This window comes from Oncorhynchus nerka, linkage group LG13 (assembly GCF_034236695.1).
Source record: "Oncorhynchus nerka isolate Pitt River linkage group LG13, Oner_Uvic_2.0, whole genome shotgun sequence".
Lineage (NCBI taxonomy): Eukaryota > Metazoa > Chordata > Actinopteri > Salmoniformes > Salmonidae > Oncorhynchus > Oncorhynchus nerka.
Genome location: NC_088408.1, coordinates 33,353,120 through 33,370,292, shown reverse-complemented (window position 1 = coordinate 33,370,292; position 17,173 = coordinate 33,353,120). Strand labels below are relative to the sequence as shown.

The window sequence follows — 17,173 nt, the reverse complement described above, 5'->3', positions numbered from 1 at the left end:
TTCCTTCGACCTCATGGCTTGGTTTTTGCTCTGACATGCATTGTCAACTGTGGGACCTAATAAATACAGGTGTGTGCCTTTCCAAATCATGTCCAACCAATTGAATTTACGACAGGTGGACTCCAATCAAGTTGTAGAAACATGTCAAGGATGGTCAATGGAAACAGGAAGCACCTGAGCAAACTTTCAAGTCTCATAGCAATGGGTCTGAATACTTATGTAAACAAGGCGTTTCAGTTTAAAAAAAAATATATATATATACACACATTTGCAAACATTTCTAAAAACCTATTTTCCCTTTATTATGTGGTATTGTATGTTGATTGCTGAGGATTTTTATTTATTTAATCCATTTTAGAATACAGATGTAATGTAACAAAATGTGGAAAAAGTCAAGGGGTCTGAATATTTTCCAAAAGCACAAATATATATATATATATATATATATATATAAATAAATAAAAATCTTGGTGATCTGTGTTGTGAAATCTTGATCTGTGTATAATTCTGTCTTGGAACACAGATCACCAAGATTTGTGTATATATATATATATATATATCTGTACACACACTCTATATATTATTATTTCTTTATATTTTTGTACAGCAATCATATTGTAGCATTTGCAGTTCAATATACTGGGACATGTTTTACTCAACAAAACATTGAACATTTGTGTCACATTGAGCATCTGAAGATAAACATTCAAACATAGCACAGGAAATGGCATTATCAAAGTGATCTAATAAACAAATTCATACCGGAATCTCTCAAGTTCATGGGTGATCATCTCATCAGCAGTGATATGTGGCATTGTGGGGAATGTATAGACAAACAAAGCATTTTCTGTTTAGCACACATGCATGACCTTTTCATAATAGTTCTCCTTGTAAAAGCTTTGCACTTAACCTTTTTTTGGTGCCACTCCCACCACTTACATGTCATCAGGTGACCTAAACCTACAGAGTGACCTCCTGCCTGTTGCCATGTCCGTTGATGACAGTAGGGGTGGTCTTCTTGATGGAGGTCATTCTTATGGCTGAGGTATGCTGCAGGTAGCTAGTGTTGCGTTCGTGGTGGGGCTTCCTCTTGCAGTGCAGTGAGCTGTTGAAGTGCCTTCGGAAACTCTCGCTCAGCAGGTAGAGGGCAAACGGGTTGACACAGGAGCTGGAGAAACTTAGCACCCGGGCCAGCAGGGTGATGATGAGGTGCGACAGAGAGGAGTCGATCTGACGGTAGTTGAAGGAGCGGTACATGTACAAGACATGGTTGGGGAACCAGCAAAGAGCGAAGATGCCCACAAAAACCAGAACAATTTTGGCCAGCCGTTTTCTCGTCTCCATCTTGGAAAAAGAAAGAAAATAAATATGTAGTGTTTGAAAATGCATGATGATATTCAACATAAAACCTTGTCAATCTTCCAGAAGGATTACGGAGTACAAAATACAGAAGGCCTCCTTCCAGAAGGAATACAGAAGGCCTACAAAATACAATTTGTCCAAATCACTCTCTTCTGTATTTTGCACAGGCTACCAGTAGTATGGCTATTGTCCTTCAGTTTCAATACAGTATCTACCAGAGACACCAAATAAGTATGAACAAACACAAAAGCAAGAGCCACCAGTACTCGACTTAGATTGTCCTTCAGTCAGCTCTCTAAGGCCTTCCCACACCGTACATAGGATTTTGTATTTTACAATTATTACATGTCACAAATTGTTAGGTTAGATTACTTGTTAGATATTACTGCATCGTCGGAACTAGAAGCACAAGCATTTAGCTACACTTGCATTAACATCTGCTAACCACGTGTATGTGACAAATCAAATTTGATTTTGAATGTTACCAAATTAAAATCTTGATTGTACATGTGCTTCAGTTTTGTATTCATATTCTGCGATTTGTTTGATGCTACATCAGCCGACATACTGTAGGCTACCGACACTGCAGAGGTGTAGGCCTATTTGTTCTCTGCATGTACCAGCAGCGCAAGTGCCCATTATTATGTGCAGATACATCAAAAGAGACGGAAGGCGCAGAATGTGGACTCGCAAATGGTTGGGCAGATATGGAAGGTATGGACTTTCTACAGAGGGAATTGGAGGTAATATACCATGTTTTATTAAAGTTATAGCCTATAGTTAGCATGCTAGATACTTGCTATTCAATATATTTGTTGTTTGTGCCATGGTAGGACACAGAGGTAGGTAATACTGAAAAGGCAGCTGCGTTCTCTCCGCAGCTCCAGCAATCTGACTTTCATCACCTCCGTCCGCACCGTGCCTGTTGTTTGTTGTTCCTTCTCTCTTTGCGATCATTGTTTTGGTATCACATGCTGAGTGCTCATTGGCTATTGGCAGTAGTCCTTGCCCAATCGCGTCGTAGCACTGCTCATACTGCAAGATGCACGATCAAAATATTTCAGGGCATCCGACAGGGGTCTGGAAAACGGGACAGGCATCATCAGTGAGTCCTTCACCCGCTCAAACTACGTGAGTCGCGATGTAATGATCCTAGCCCAAATTCATGGAATTTTACTCCGATCGTGAACATTTTTGGCGATGGCAAAATGTGGCGAATTCGTGTAGTGTATCCCGGCATAAGGGAGTGTCAAAGATATCTTCACTGTGAGAACCTTTCATCGTAAGCGGAAATGTGAAACTAAAATGTCCAGTCCAATCAATACCTCATTCCACAGTAGAGTGGCTGGCAAATAGTACTGATGGCAGGACTATTGCTTCTGAGTACTGCTAAAATTGTTTGAAAATAGTTTCAAGTCTACCTAGTTGAACCTATCAGTGAGGTGAGCAGGAGATGGCGCTCTGAAAATCAACCCCTTCGTAAGTTTAATAGCCTGGGTAAATGTCATGATTTAGCTGGCCATTCATTGGCAGCCACCAAGTCAAGTGATCCTGGCACTCTACCCAAGATCCTTTTAGGTTTTTCAATAGAAGAATACGGCATGATCATTTGACTTTATTTTGTTCATGACAGTATCTTGTATTGAAGTCGACTTCAAATGATTCAGAAGAGTATTAAAAGGTAAGTCAATAGCAAGCTGTTATATCTGGTAAGATAGTAAAGCTAACCATTGATAGGGATATCAAATTGAGTCATTTTGTTTGATTTGGCACAGTATCAACAATCTTTCATAGGTAAACTGAACATTTTCTGCATATTAACACATCACAGTTAGTTATTCATTGTTGTATTCGCTGGTCTCTGCAAGAAATGTGGGGTATTAATTATAAATGAGATGGTTATGTTACATGAAGTAAAGATTTAAAAAGCAGAGGAGTAAAACTAAGATTTCATAAGCTCTACATTTTTGTCTAAATTGATGAGAAAGTGGTGAAACATTTCAATTGTTTTTAAAGGGATACTTTGGGATTTTGGCAATGAAGCCCTTTATCTGCTTCCCCAGAGTCAGAAGAACTGATCTACCATTTTTATGTCTCTGGGTGCAGTTTGAAAGAAGTTGCTAACTAGCGTTAGCGCAATTGCTAACAAGCGTTAGCACAATGACTGGCCATCTGCTTCATTTTTCTGACCATAGACATCCAGTCTAACTAACGCTAGTTAGCATTGGCTCACACAACTACCTCTAACTTACTGTACGCAGAGACATGCTGTAGAAATGGTATCCACAAGTTCATCTGACTCTGGGAAGTTTATAAAGGGCTTCATTGAAATAGAATGTAGTTGATGCGGTTACTAAAACAGCTGTAGCATTGGATCAGTAGAAACTATTTTAATAACAGAAATAGACGGAGATGTCATGCCCTCTCAGACTGAATGTTAGTTATCATAACAGCATAACACAGCCCCTGGCAAAGGGAGATTGTTGGACTGTATCTTTTCATTCATACATATCACGTCTGAAATCATATTCACTAGCAGTGTCTGCCTGGACAGCATTATTGTTCATATTAAATCGTAAATCTATATAGAAAATTTAAAAAAAAAAAAATTAAATACCATTGGAGGGACCCATCTCTATTCCAGAGTAAATCAAAAGAAAAAAAGATTAGATGATATCTAGAAGCCCTATTTCTAATGCCTTTACTGAAAATTGACTGTACAGCAGTTAAGACCACTGTTACTATAACTATTCAGAAAGTCATGCCTGTTAGATGTGATAGTGATTCAATAAATATGTTGTAATGTCTTAAACACTTACCAGAATCATGTTTAGTCTGCATATTCTCTCTCTCGTCTTCTCACACACACACACACACACACACACACACACACACACACACACACACTCTCTCTCTCTCTCTAGCCTGTCTTTCATCAGGCTTCTGCAGCTTATCATATAATTAATGTTAAATACATTTCTGCTTTTCAATAGGGACTGATGCTATCAGAGTTTTCTTCTTAATGAAACTTGAGCCTTTACAGCCCAATCCCCATTAGGGCATGTCTAATAGAACACAACCACAATGCACCACGTCAATAGTCTGTGCTGTCCTTCTAATCCAAAGGTACACCCAGATTATTAACTCATTTGATTTCAAATACAAAAAAACAGAAACAAATCTAGAGACAATAACATTGATTAGTTGGGATTACTGTGAGGCAGAGACAGTGGAAGCTTAAGTGCAATGATTCGGTCATCCTCCAGGCTTCTGTATTTGTATGTGTCGCACCCAGTGAATCTAGTATAAATCTGTATCTACTCTAAAAGATAGCTGGGACCCAGCCCTCTTGTTGTCTAACATCATAAATGAGTGGACGGTTAGGGCTCCCTCAACTGGAGGACCTACTGACTGTAAATAAGACAACACATGGAGGCCTTCCAGCACCACTCATCACTAGTTGTTTACTATGTATTGCTCATTGTTGATGACAACCTCACATTGGTCAGTGTCAACAAGCTCCTGAGGCTACTTGAATATATTATGACTTGGGTTCAGGTCTAGGTCTGAGTCAGGATGTCAGTGATTGGAAGCTGGGTTTGGGTTTTGGGTGGGCCCTGATCTGGATTCAAGCCCATTTGTTCGATGATTCATTGGACGTTCTTAACGGCAAAGAAGCATCTGATTTACTATGCTTTGGTCAATGGACCCTCAATTAAATGTAGTCGACCAGATCATTGCTTACATTTATAATTTACCTCACCCTTCCCCTGACCTATCATTTTTTACCCCTGTAGACAGTAAAGATCAAGCATCCATGCAACAATCAGTGATACATCTTGACAATGTCCTGTACTTGCCCTTTACAAACTTTAAATACTTACTTGGTGTATTAGGCTACATATGGAAATATCTGCATTAAAACCTAGAGCCTCCTTCCATGAAAACCTGTAACAACGGTTCCGGAGTTATGTCAAAAATAGTGAGAAAACGTGTGATGCAGTTCAGTTTCTTTGACTTCAAACGTGCACTCTAACTCAACGTGCACTCTAGCAGCTAACGACATCCAGTAAATGACCTGATGTTCTTAAAATGCCGTCCAGCATCCAAATAACCACAACTGCAACAGCCAAACCTCATTTGTGACATGTTTGAGATACAGGCAGCAACATGTCGCTGCTGTTGTTACCTACCTGTCTCTTCGTGTGCTCACTGATCTCTCCAGGCATGTTGTGAGCACTCTTGACTAGAGTCCTGGCGATGTGGAAGTAGTATACAGAGATGATCCCCAGGGGAATCAGGAAGTACACCAGGAATATGAGGATGGAGTGGATCTTGGGATGCATGTCGTTGGAAAGGGGATAGGGCACGCAGGCAGTGAAGGTCACATTCTTGTCCTGGATGTGTACTACCTGGGAGAATATGGCCTCGGGCACCGCCAGCAGGACGGAGATCACCCAGATGGACACAGCTTTCAGACATGTCCAGAACACGGCACTGGATGTCTGGATGTCCATAGGATTCACAATGGCTTTGTACCTGGAAACACAACAAAACCAGAAAAATATTAGTGCTCCTTCATCTTGATCCTTTGAAATTATATTAAAAGCAGTCTTTTTCATGCAATTAAATGTCCAGCTGTCCTTACTGCTCTAATTTTCTTGTGTAAATTGAAATATCATTTACATTTACATTTTAATCATTTAGCAGACGCTCATATCCAGAGCGACATGGTATTGTGATTATAGTTAATCAATCTAATTAACTTTCTTCCTCTTTGCAAAATTAAGAGGCGTTGACAAAGACATGGCATCTCTGAGTCCATTGGCACAGAATAGTAGCTTCATAGATTGTTGGTGATATTGTAAACATGTAGGAGACCTATGAAGTGCATTATGATTGCACTAGCTAATTAATTACTGTCCTGTCTACAACAAACCCACATTAATTACAATAATTGCCACTGAATGAAATTCTAATTATTCAACTGAAACAGCAATGTGTTCCTGCACTGCTCCCAAAGTGAATCTAAATGTTGAAACCAAAATGTTTACAAGCTGATCAATACAACTCATTTGAAGGTTAGACTTTGGACTTATCTCCTGTGTAAATCAACACTCAGTGCTATGTGCACAGAATAATCCATTCCTGCTAAGTCATATAATGGGAAGAAATATATTAAATGAGGGTGCAACAGAGGAAGTGTGCTCCACAGGGCATGAAGGCTTTTTTTATGCTTCAATGATGGAAGATTTTTCACCTTCTGACAGTTTTCTAAATTATATTTCTGCTGATTAAATGTCTGGTTTGGAGGAGAATCTCCATTGGAAGCCCTTGACTGTGCTGTTACACCAGCCTCAGCTGCCCTCTGCCCCTGTAGAAATCCGCCATAGTCAAAGACTACGCTGCCTCAGGCAAGAACAGACAAGCGCAGAAAAACTGACAGTCTTTGATATCTCACCAGAGAAAATGCTTATGCATTTATTGTAGTAAACCGCTGTAATCCCACTTCTTTGTGTTTTTATGCTTGAGAGCAAGTGCCCAAAGGAGTGCTAACAAGATTACATTCTTTTAAGCCATCACATAGGGTAAGCATATAAATGGTGTATTTTCATTGCTCACATTACATGCTCAAATGGACTAGGCAGACCATAAAGAGAACAGCTTTAGACTGTAATCTCACCATATGGCTGTCCTAATAGCTCCTAGTGACAGGGATGGCCAACAGTCATGGTCATTTCCGGTGAAGAGAGACACAAACATTTCCTCCAAATGATATCGCTCTGGATTACGGTCAGTGACATAGAAAGGCTAATTACAAAGCCCTGCACCATCTTCTGACCCCTATCATGGCCTGCACAATGGGGTATTCTTTTTTATCAGAAAATCACATGGACTTTAATTTGATAATATTTTTTTTAAATGTACTAAATCAATATTTGGCAGCCCATGAATTTATGACATCAGTGAACTTTTAGCTGAGGAAGGAGCTCTTAATACCAGAAGACAAGCTATTTGTGGGGGTATAGAATGGTCACTTGAGAAGGTCAATGTCTCCAAGCACCAGTGGTCTTGTTGAGGGTATGTGGAGGAGAAGAAAGGAAAGTGGGGGCTGGGTCTCCCTCTCAACCATACACACGCAGACAATAAATGATGCTCTGCGCAGATACTTCTGACTGTGACGCCTCCTGAATGTCTCATGTATCAATCTATTCCAATCTCCGCATTCATGCTGCTCCTTCCAGGGACGATAAATGGCCATTTAACCATGTGTCTCACCTGAATAAAACAATATAACACAAATTGGGCTTATTGACGTTAGTACAACCAGCAGGTGTACACTATTTGATCCCTTTAAAATAATTCTGGGGATACACTTGGTCTGTCAATCAAAAAATGAACAGATTTGTCAGTGACAATTGCCCAGCATTCAATTATGATAACACTTGGGGATATAGTTTAGGGATCAGACACTTGTCGTTAAAAATAATCAGTCATAAAAATGGATTAATCATTAATAATTACATACAGTGCCTTCGGAAACTATTCAGACCCCTTGACTTTTTCCACATTTTCTTACGTTACAGCCTTATTCTAAAATAGATTTTTCCTCATCAGTCTACACACAATGCCCCATAATGACAAAGCAAAAACAGGTTTAGAAATGTTTGTTAATTTATTAAATAAAAAAAGGAAACATCTCATTTGCATAAGTATTCAGATCCTTTACTCGGTACTTTGTTGAAGTAGCTTTGGCAGTGATTACAGCATTTAGTCTTCTTGGGTATGATGCTACAAGCTTGGCACACCTGTATTTGGGGGTTTTCTCCCATTCTTCTCTGCAGATCCTCTCAAGCTCTGTCAGGTTGGATGGGGTGCGTTGCTACACAGCTATTTTCAGGTCGCTCCAGAGATGTTCGATTGATTTCAAGTCCAGGCTCTAGCTGGGCCCCTCAAGGACATTGAGACTTGTCACGAAGCCACTCCTGCATTGTCTTGGCTGTGTTCTTAGAGTCATTGTCCTGTTGGAAGCTCCCTTCGACCCAGTCGGAGGTCCTGAGCAGACTAGAGCAGGTTTTCATCAAGGATCTCACTGTACTTTGCTCCTTTCATCTTTCCCTCGGTCCTGACTAGTCTTCCAGTCCCTGCCGCTGAAAAACATCCCCACAGCATGATGCTGCCACCACCATGCTTCACCATAGGGATGGTGCCAGGTTTCCTCCAGATGTGACGCTTGGTATTCAGGCCAAAGAGTTCAATCTTGGTTTCATCAGACCAGAGAATATTGTTTCTCATGGTCAGAGTATTTAGGTGCTGGCCACTCTACCACTGAGAGTAAAGGCCTGATTGGTGATTGGTGTAGTGCTGCAGAGATGGTTGTCTTTCTGGAAGGTTTCCCATCTCCGCAGAGGAACTCTAGAGCTCTGTCAGAGTGAACATCGGGTTCTTGGTCACCTCCCTGACCAAGGCCCTTCTCCCCCGATCGCTCAGTTTGGCCAGGCGGCCAGCTCCAGGAAGAGTCTTGGTGGTTCCAAACTTCTTCCATTTAAGAATGATGGGGGCCACTGTGTTTTGGGGGACCTTAAATGCTGCAGACAATCCTGTCTCTGAGCTCTACTGACAATTCCTTCGACCTCATGGCTTGATTTTTTCTGACATGCACTATCAACTGTGGGACCTTATTTATATAGACCGGTGTATGCCTTTCCAAATCATGTTCAATCAATTGAATTTACCACAGGTGGACTCCAATCAAGTTGTAGAAACATATCAAGGATGATTAATGTAAACAGGATGCACCTGAGCTTAATTTCTAGTCTAATAGCGAAAGGTCAGAATACACATGTAAATAAGGTATTTATTTGTATACATTTGCAAATATATCTAAACGGTTTTCGATTTGTCATTATGGGGTACTGTGTGTAGATTCCTGAGGGAAAAAATATTCGATCCATTTTAGAATAAGGCTGTAACGTAACAAAATGTGGGGAAAGTGGTCTGAATTGGAGGTCGACCGATTAATCGGAATGGCCGATTAATTAGGGCAGATTTCACGTTTTCATAACAATCGGAAATCGGTATTTTTTTATTTTAATTTTTTTATTTTTATAACTAGGCAAGTCAGTTAAGAACACATTCTTATTTTCAATGACGGCCTAGGAACGGTGGGTTAACTGCCTCGTTCAGGGGCAGAAAGACAGATTTTCTCCTTGTCAGCTCGGGGGATCCAATCTTGCAACCTTACAGTTAACTAGTCCAACGCAGACCTGCCTCTCTCTCGTTGCACTCCACAAGGACGCAAATGTTACGCAAATGCAGTAAGCCAAGGTAAGTTGCAAGCTAGTATTAAACTTATCTTATATATATATATATATATCTTATTTACATGTGTATTTGGGGCGGCAGGGTAGCCTAGTGGTTGGCGTTGGACTAGTAACCGGAAGGTTGCAAGTTCAAATCCCCGAGCTGACAAGGTACAAATCTGTTGTTCTGCCCCTGAACAGGCAGTTAACCCACTGTTCCTAGGCCGTCATTGAAAATAAGAATTTGTTCTTAACTGACTTGCCTAGTAAAATAAAGGTAAAAAAAAAAAAATCAATCATTGTTACACATGGTTGATGATATTACTAGATATTATCTAGCGTGTCCTGTGTTGCATATATGACTGAGCATACAAGTATCTAAGTGGTGGTAGGCAGAAGCAGTTTATGACTTCAAACCTATCAACTCCCGAGATGAGGCTGGTGTGACCGAAGTGAAATGGCTGGCTAGTTAGCGCGCGCTAATAGAGTTTCAAACTTCACTACCTCTGAGCTTGGGGTGGTTGTTTCCCTTGCTCTGCATGGGTAACGCTTTGATGTAGTGGCTGTTGTCATTGTTGTTGCTACTTCGAGGAGAGGGACGGAAGCTATACTGTTACACTGGCAATACTAAAGTGCCTATAAGAACATCCAATAGTCAAAGGTTAATGAAATACAAATGGTATAGAGGGAAATAGTCCTATAATAACTACAACCTAAAACTTCTTACCTGGGAATATTAAAAGGAACCACCAGCTTTCATATATGTTCTCATGTTCTGAGCAAGGAACTGAAAACGTTAGCTTTCTTACATAGCACATATTGCACTTTTACGTTCTTCTCCAACACTTTGTTTTTGCATTATTTAAACCAAATTGAACATGTTTCATTATCTACTTGAGGCTAAATTGATTTTATTGATGTATTATATTAAGTTAAAATAAGTGTTAATTCAGTATTGTTGTAATTGTCTTCATTACAAATACATTATTATTTTTATGTTTAAATCAGCCGATTAATCAGTATCGGCTTTTTTGCAAAAGCCTCCAATAATCGTATCAGTATTGGAGTTGAAAAATCATAATCTGTCGACCTCTAGTCTGAATACATTCCCGAAGGCACTGTATGTTAATTGTTCTATCACGTTAGCATGCAATTGCCATAACATTTACAATGACGTAAATTAGGTACAGTATACATAACAATATTGGCATTGAGGATATTTCACATTATCCTATTCTTCATCTTACCTGTCCGCGCTTAGTGCAGTGAGAGTGAACACCGAGACTCCGACTGAAGTGAGTTGAATGACCGGAATTAGTTTGCAAGCCACAACACCGAAGATCCACTCCTCAAAGAAGTATCTGAACGCATCCACTGGAACACAAGTGACCAAAAGCAAAAGATCCCCAGCTGCCAAACTCGAAATAAATATGTTGGGGACGCTCCTCATTGCACTGTTGGTGATAAAAATCTTAACCAAGGTAATGTTCCCCAACAATCCAATCGTTATGATCAGAATATACACAGTCGGTATGACACATCTTATAATAAAATCAATAGTTTCTCTTTCAGCAGGTATCCAATCGTCAGTAAAGTTGTAAAAGACAGAATGTCCAGTAAAAGATACGTTCTCTAAAATATTATCCATTGCTTCTCAGGGATTTGTTCAATAATCACCTTGATAAAATGGCATTGAGGATGACCGTTTTCCAAAGCAAGTCTGAGGCGCGGTAGCTGGCCCTCCAAGAAAGTGCTGAAATGTCAGTGTTGCGCGACTCAAGCCACAATGACTGAAGCGCAAAAGGAGGCACTTTTTCAACACGCATAGCGTAGTCTACAGCAACGATGACGGAAAAAGAAGTCACACCAGTTTTGCGTGTGATGTGTAGCATTGTCAATGCTACTCACATACCGTTTCATAGTGGTACGTTTATCGAATATAAACGGAATAAACTATAGGCTATGCTAGGCTACTGTATTAGCACCAAATACAATTGTCACGTTTAGGATGAGAAAGCTGTGCTTGGAAAGATGTGTGAATTAGGATGAGTTTTTGGGGGGGCCAATAAGGAAAATCCAATAAGTAATTTTTCGAATCTGAACCCACTCATTGTCCTGCCCGCCGCATCTGTAAGAGCTGTATGGTGTCCTTCTTTGGGGAAAGTGAAGGGTTATAGAAATGCCATAAATAGGGAAAGCAGTGAGGGTGGTAAAGTTAGGGGGAGAGACTCACAGAGGTAATTCGAGGGGGGAGTGAAGTAGCCTAAATCAGAACATAAACGAACGTTTCGCTTGCTTAATCCCCATACGGGAGTTAAAAGAAAGCCATTGAAGGTATGGCTTCTGAATGTTAATACCTCTGGAAATGACTGATGTTAGGAACAATATAAATAATAAAATAAATTAGTTAAGAGAGTTGGTCACATCTATCAAAGCGCAACTGAAAACGTAATACACATCTTATCGGGTATAAAAACGGCCTATGTGGCATCGATATTAGTCAAACATTTATTCTAGTGTCAAAATTGTCTACAAAGTGTGAATAGGATAATTTTGGTCGTAAAGTCAGTCTCGTCCAAAACAGAGTTTTGTCATGACTTAGGCCTACTTTAGGGTTGGGTTTTGATTTCGACAAATGCTCACAGTGACTACAGCTGCGGTGATTGCGGTCCTATCCAATCCTACCATAGAACACACAGAAGGCCTTTTCACGCGGCGTTGTTCTTAGCCCCGCGCTATCTTAGCCTCAAGTTAAGACTGGCCCTGGCCGAGCTTATCCTGTGTTCACACAGGCATTTGTTGACCCTGGGCTAAGCTTTAGCCCTGGGCTAAGAATGCACACTTTTGTATTCCAAAGCCCTGCTAATGGACAAACACATATGCAGCCAACATTCTCCCTGACACAAGACCAATTTAAAACAATAACACATTTTTTAACACATTATTTCCTCTTGCTTCTAGGTTAGCATTTTATTTCCAACAGTGATGGTTTGTATAAACCTTGGTGTCTGCCTGTCTCGGAAACAAAGTTTAACTTTTGAAATGCCATCTCGCCCCTATACAGAGAATGCTGTGCATGGACGAAACATCAACTTTTCTGATCCAAGCGATATCATGCAACAATATTATTATAATGGATAGCTATATCCAATTAAATGTCAATAGAAAAACTACGAAAACAGATGAAAATTGAGCATTTGCTGCCCTTCCAGCTGTAGAGTTTGGCTAACTAAAGGTGCGTTCGTAAATTCACTCTGGCTATCTACCCCCTGATGATAGAGCACTCTCCTCTGACTGTGCCAGAGCGCAGAATAATTGATGGATTTATGAACGCTCAACACCGGTTGAATATGGCTGGTGTCAGTAAACGTCGTCAAAGAAGCATAATTCAACTGTTGCTAGCAGCAGTTACAGTCACCAATTCTATGGATAGCATGAAAACAGCCTAACCACCTCTGCTAGGGCTAGTAAAATGGTCAGAGTGAGGTGTTCTCTCATTGTTTCTGGAAGTATCTAGAAAGCTAGACAAAGTTAGCCAGTTAGCTTGGGTGCTTGACTGCCATTGTGAGGTCAGAACGCTTGGATCAACCTCCTTGGCCAGAGTGTCCAGTGTGCGCTCCTAGAGTGAAACGCTGTCCATTAGTAAATTCAGAATCTGACAAGCTCTGAAATTACCAACGCCCAGAGCGCACTCTGGCACTCCAGAGTGAATTTACGAACACACCCTTAGTGAGAACGTTAGCAAGCCTGCATAGCAACCGTTATTTTTCCATAGCAACCAATGTTTTGCATGGATGAAAGTATTTTTGTATTTTTTTTGTCATAGGTTTTGTTCTCAAATGTAAGTGTTGCGCGTTTTATATGTACCACAGGAAAACCAAGAATTGAAGAGCGACACCACGGCTATCTTTTTGGCTTTTATGTTGATCTGCAATAGTATTGTGAAAAGACAGGACCAGAACACATCAGTCTCCAATGCACCATCTGACAAGTTGTTCTTTCTCTCTGTTTTCTCAGACTCACACAAATCACATTCATACAGAAAGCCATAATGTATAAAATAATAACCAGTCCTTAATACCACGAATGCATAATCTTAATTCTTAGACAATAGAACCATACCTGCAATAGTATTGTGAAAAGACAGGACAGGAACACATCAGTCTCCAAGTTGACAAGTTGTTCTATACAGGAGCATGAAGAAAGGTAAAATACATATCCTGTCTCACATCCCCAATACATTTCTAGGTGCTTTCAGTGTTGACAGTACCAAAATACAACAACTCATGTACAAAAACAAGTTACAACGTGAAATCGCCTCTATCCCGTTCAGACCATAGAGGGCCAAAACTACATCTCCCATATTGCAACGCCAGCACCAGTCGGCAGCTCAGCTAACCGTCTGCATCACAGAAAGGCATGCTAGCTAGCAACAGCAGCACTTTTAGCACTCTGTAAACTATATTAATGACAACAATAAAACTATGAAAGTTACATGTTTCAATAGTCTCACACTCCCTTATAACAATATATACAGCATTAACCTTGGTGTGGTTTATGTATTTCACTTTATCGACTTCTACAAAGGAGTAATCTGCAACACATACCTTTCTCTCTGTGTTTTCTCGGACTGAGAACGGGAGCTACGGGTAGTAGCAGGGTGTTAGGAGGTGACGCAAGCACCCAGATGAAATAAAATACATTTAATGAAACACAACCCGAAGATGTTAACATCCTTCAGCTACTGTAGCTGCCTACCTAACATCAACAGGCAGCACCAGTTGCACAACAATTAAAAATAGACACCAAAAGTAAAGTTCCTGGCGATCATAGCGATCTGACTCCCCCTTTCTGTCTGAACTTGGAATATTCCTGTTCACAGGCTTGGGCCACTGACCTTCAAACTGGTTGTTCTGTTCGGCGTCGTGTACTATTCTAATAATTTGAAGTTTGATGGAATAACCTTTTTTTTAAACTCTGCTACACACACCCCTTCTTAATTTCAGCAAACTTTAAGACATAAGGTAAGAATTCTTCATCCACAGGGGTAACCTTGACCAAGAGTCGTCCAGAAGGACAGCAAAGAGACTTTGCCAGGTAGAAATATGCCCATATACATACAACCTATGACCCCCTAATGAAGTATTTCTCATTTCCTTAATCTATCCTCTGGCCTCTGTTTCACTGGGGTACTGTCACTTCGACAAAAGTTGATAGGGCTTGAATCAGGGCAGCTAGATGCTCTCTTTTGTCCGGCTCAGCAATCACTTGACTCATTGACTCTAAAAGTCTTCTGACAGGCTTCACAACTCTTCTAGTTCGAGTTCTCAAGGTGCCTTCACTGGGTCTCAGGACTGTACCAGTGAACTCAGACCTGGCTGTTTCTGCACTCTACCTCTCTCTGGTTACTCATTATCTTCTTAGTAGATCTTACACGGAACCCAAACCGTCTGCGCGCGTGCGCACATTTATTTTGTCCCCCTACACCATACACGATCAAGACACGCAGGTTAAAATATCAAAACAAACCAATGAACCAATTACATTAATTTGGGGACAGGTCGAAAAGCATTAAACATGTATGGCAATTTAGCTAGTACTTGCTAGCTAATTTGTCCTATTTAGCTAGCTTGCTGTTGCTAGCTAATTTGTCCTGGGATATAAACATTGAGTTGTTATTTTACCTGAACTGCACAAGGTCCTCTACTCCGACAAATGAATCCACACATAAAACGGCCAACTGAATCGTTTCTAGTCATCTCTCCTTCTTCCAGGCTTTTTCATCGTTGAACTTATATGGTGATCGCATCTAAACTTTCATAGTATTACCACGACTACCGGCAAAACAGTTTGTCTTTCAATCACCCACGTGGGTATAATCAATGAGGAGATGGGACGTGGGTACCTGCTTCTATAAACCAATGAGGAGATGGGAGAGGCAGGACTTTCAGCGCAATCTGCGTCAGAAATTGGAATTACTTCTATTTTAGCCCTTGGTAACGCAGACGCTCGTTGGTGCGCGTGAGCAGTGTGGGTGCAATAATTGAATAACATGGATTTCTTAATGTATTTTGTGATGCTCGCGCACGCAACATGTCCGGTCTGGTCAGCATGTTATGCATCCAGAGCCGCTGACTGATGAACTTCTACTGCTGACGCCATCTAGACTGCTCACTGACGTTGCTTTTCTACTTATGTCATCTTCAGAAGGATCAAATCCAATTTAATTATATAGCCCTTCTTACATCAGCTGATATCTCAAAGTGCTGTACAGAAACCCAGCCTAAAACCCCAAACAGCAAGCAATGCAGGTATAGAAGCACGGTGGCTAGGAATAACTCCCTAGAAAGGCCAAAACATAGGAAGAAACCTAGAGGGGAACTATGCTATGAGGGGTGGCCAGTCCTCTTCTGGCTGTGCCGGGTGTAGATTATAACAGAACATGGACAAGATGTTCAAATGTTCATAAATGACAAGCTTGGTCAAATAATATTAATCACAGTAGTTGTTGAGGGTGCAACAAGTCAGCACCTCAGGAGTAAATGTCAGTTGGCTTTTCATAGCTGATCATTAAGAGTATCTCTACCGCTCCTGCTGTCTCTAGAGAGTTGAAGGAGCTTCCTGTGCTTAAGTTAGCTGCTTGTCCGGAGATCAGGTCCTTCACTGGGCTTTGAGGATCAGCCTCTCTCATGTATACTCCATCTTCCAGTCCTGAAGATTTTTGAGCTTCAGCTTCCGTGGGCCCCTCAGGGTTCTGGCCCTCGAGAATCCAGTCAGCAGTCCTTCGATCCTCTGGATCCTTATCCACATCGAATACCGGACTTTCGTCACCGCTGTCTGCGTTTATGTCCTCTTCTGAAGCAGTAGAGGCTACTGTGGACATCTCGTCTGTCTGTCCCACCAGCAGGAAGTTCACTGGCAGTATGAAGTGTCGATGAACTACCTTACTCTTCTTGGTAGTAGGATCTTCGACTCTGTAGATGTGCACAGACGGGTCTTTCCAAGTGATCACAAAGACCGTTGAAGTCAGCAAGTTTACCTTTCCCTCTTTCCTTTCAGTTTTCCAAGAGAACTCTGGTCTCCAATCTCCAGGGCAGTGCCTTTCACTCTCTTGTTATACTGCCTTGCTTGCATTTTCTGAGCTTCAGTGGTGTTGGCCTGAGCGATCCTGACAGCCTCTCGCAGGTCCTTTTGGAACGAGTCAACATACTCATCATGAGTCAACACGTCTTCGTTATTCAAGGTACTTCCAAACATGATGTCCACTGGCAGCAGTGGAATTCATCCGAACATCAGGAAGAACGGTGCGAACCCTGACGTTTCGTGTGTGGTACAGTTGTACGAGAAGGTGAGTGTCTGTATCATCTGGGGCCATCTTTCTTTTGCTCTCGCTGGCAACAATCGGACCATGTTACCAAGCGTGCGGTTGAATCTTTCCGTCAGACCGCTGCCCATAGGATGGTATGGAGTGGTATGGATCTTTTTGACTCCAGACACTTGTAGCAATT

At 41.1% G+C, this 17,173-nt stretch overlaps 1 protein-coding gene across 1 annotated transcript; it reads right to left on the bottom strand.

Moving 5' to 3' along the window:
* Positions 1 to 545: 545 nt before the first annotated feature.
* LOC115139402 (neuromedin-B receptor-like) lies at positions 546 to 11,557 on the bottom strand. Its single transcript, XM_065026354.1, has 4 exons — positions 11,343 to 11,557; positions 10,913 to 11,119; positions 5,556 to 5,901; positions 546 to 1,344 (listed from the first exon to the last, which is right to left on the bottom strand). The coding sequence occupies exons 1-4, from the start codon at positions 11,555 to 11,557 to the stop codon at positions 961 to 963; spliced, it is 1,152 nt and encodes a 383-aa protein (XP_064882426.1). The 3' UTR covers positions 546 to 960.
* Between the last annotated feature and the right edge of the window lie 5,616 nt (positions 11,558 to 17,173).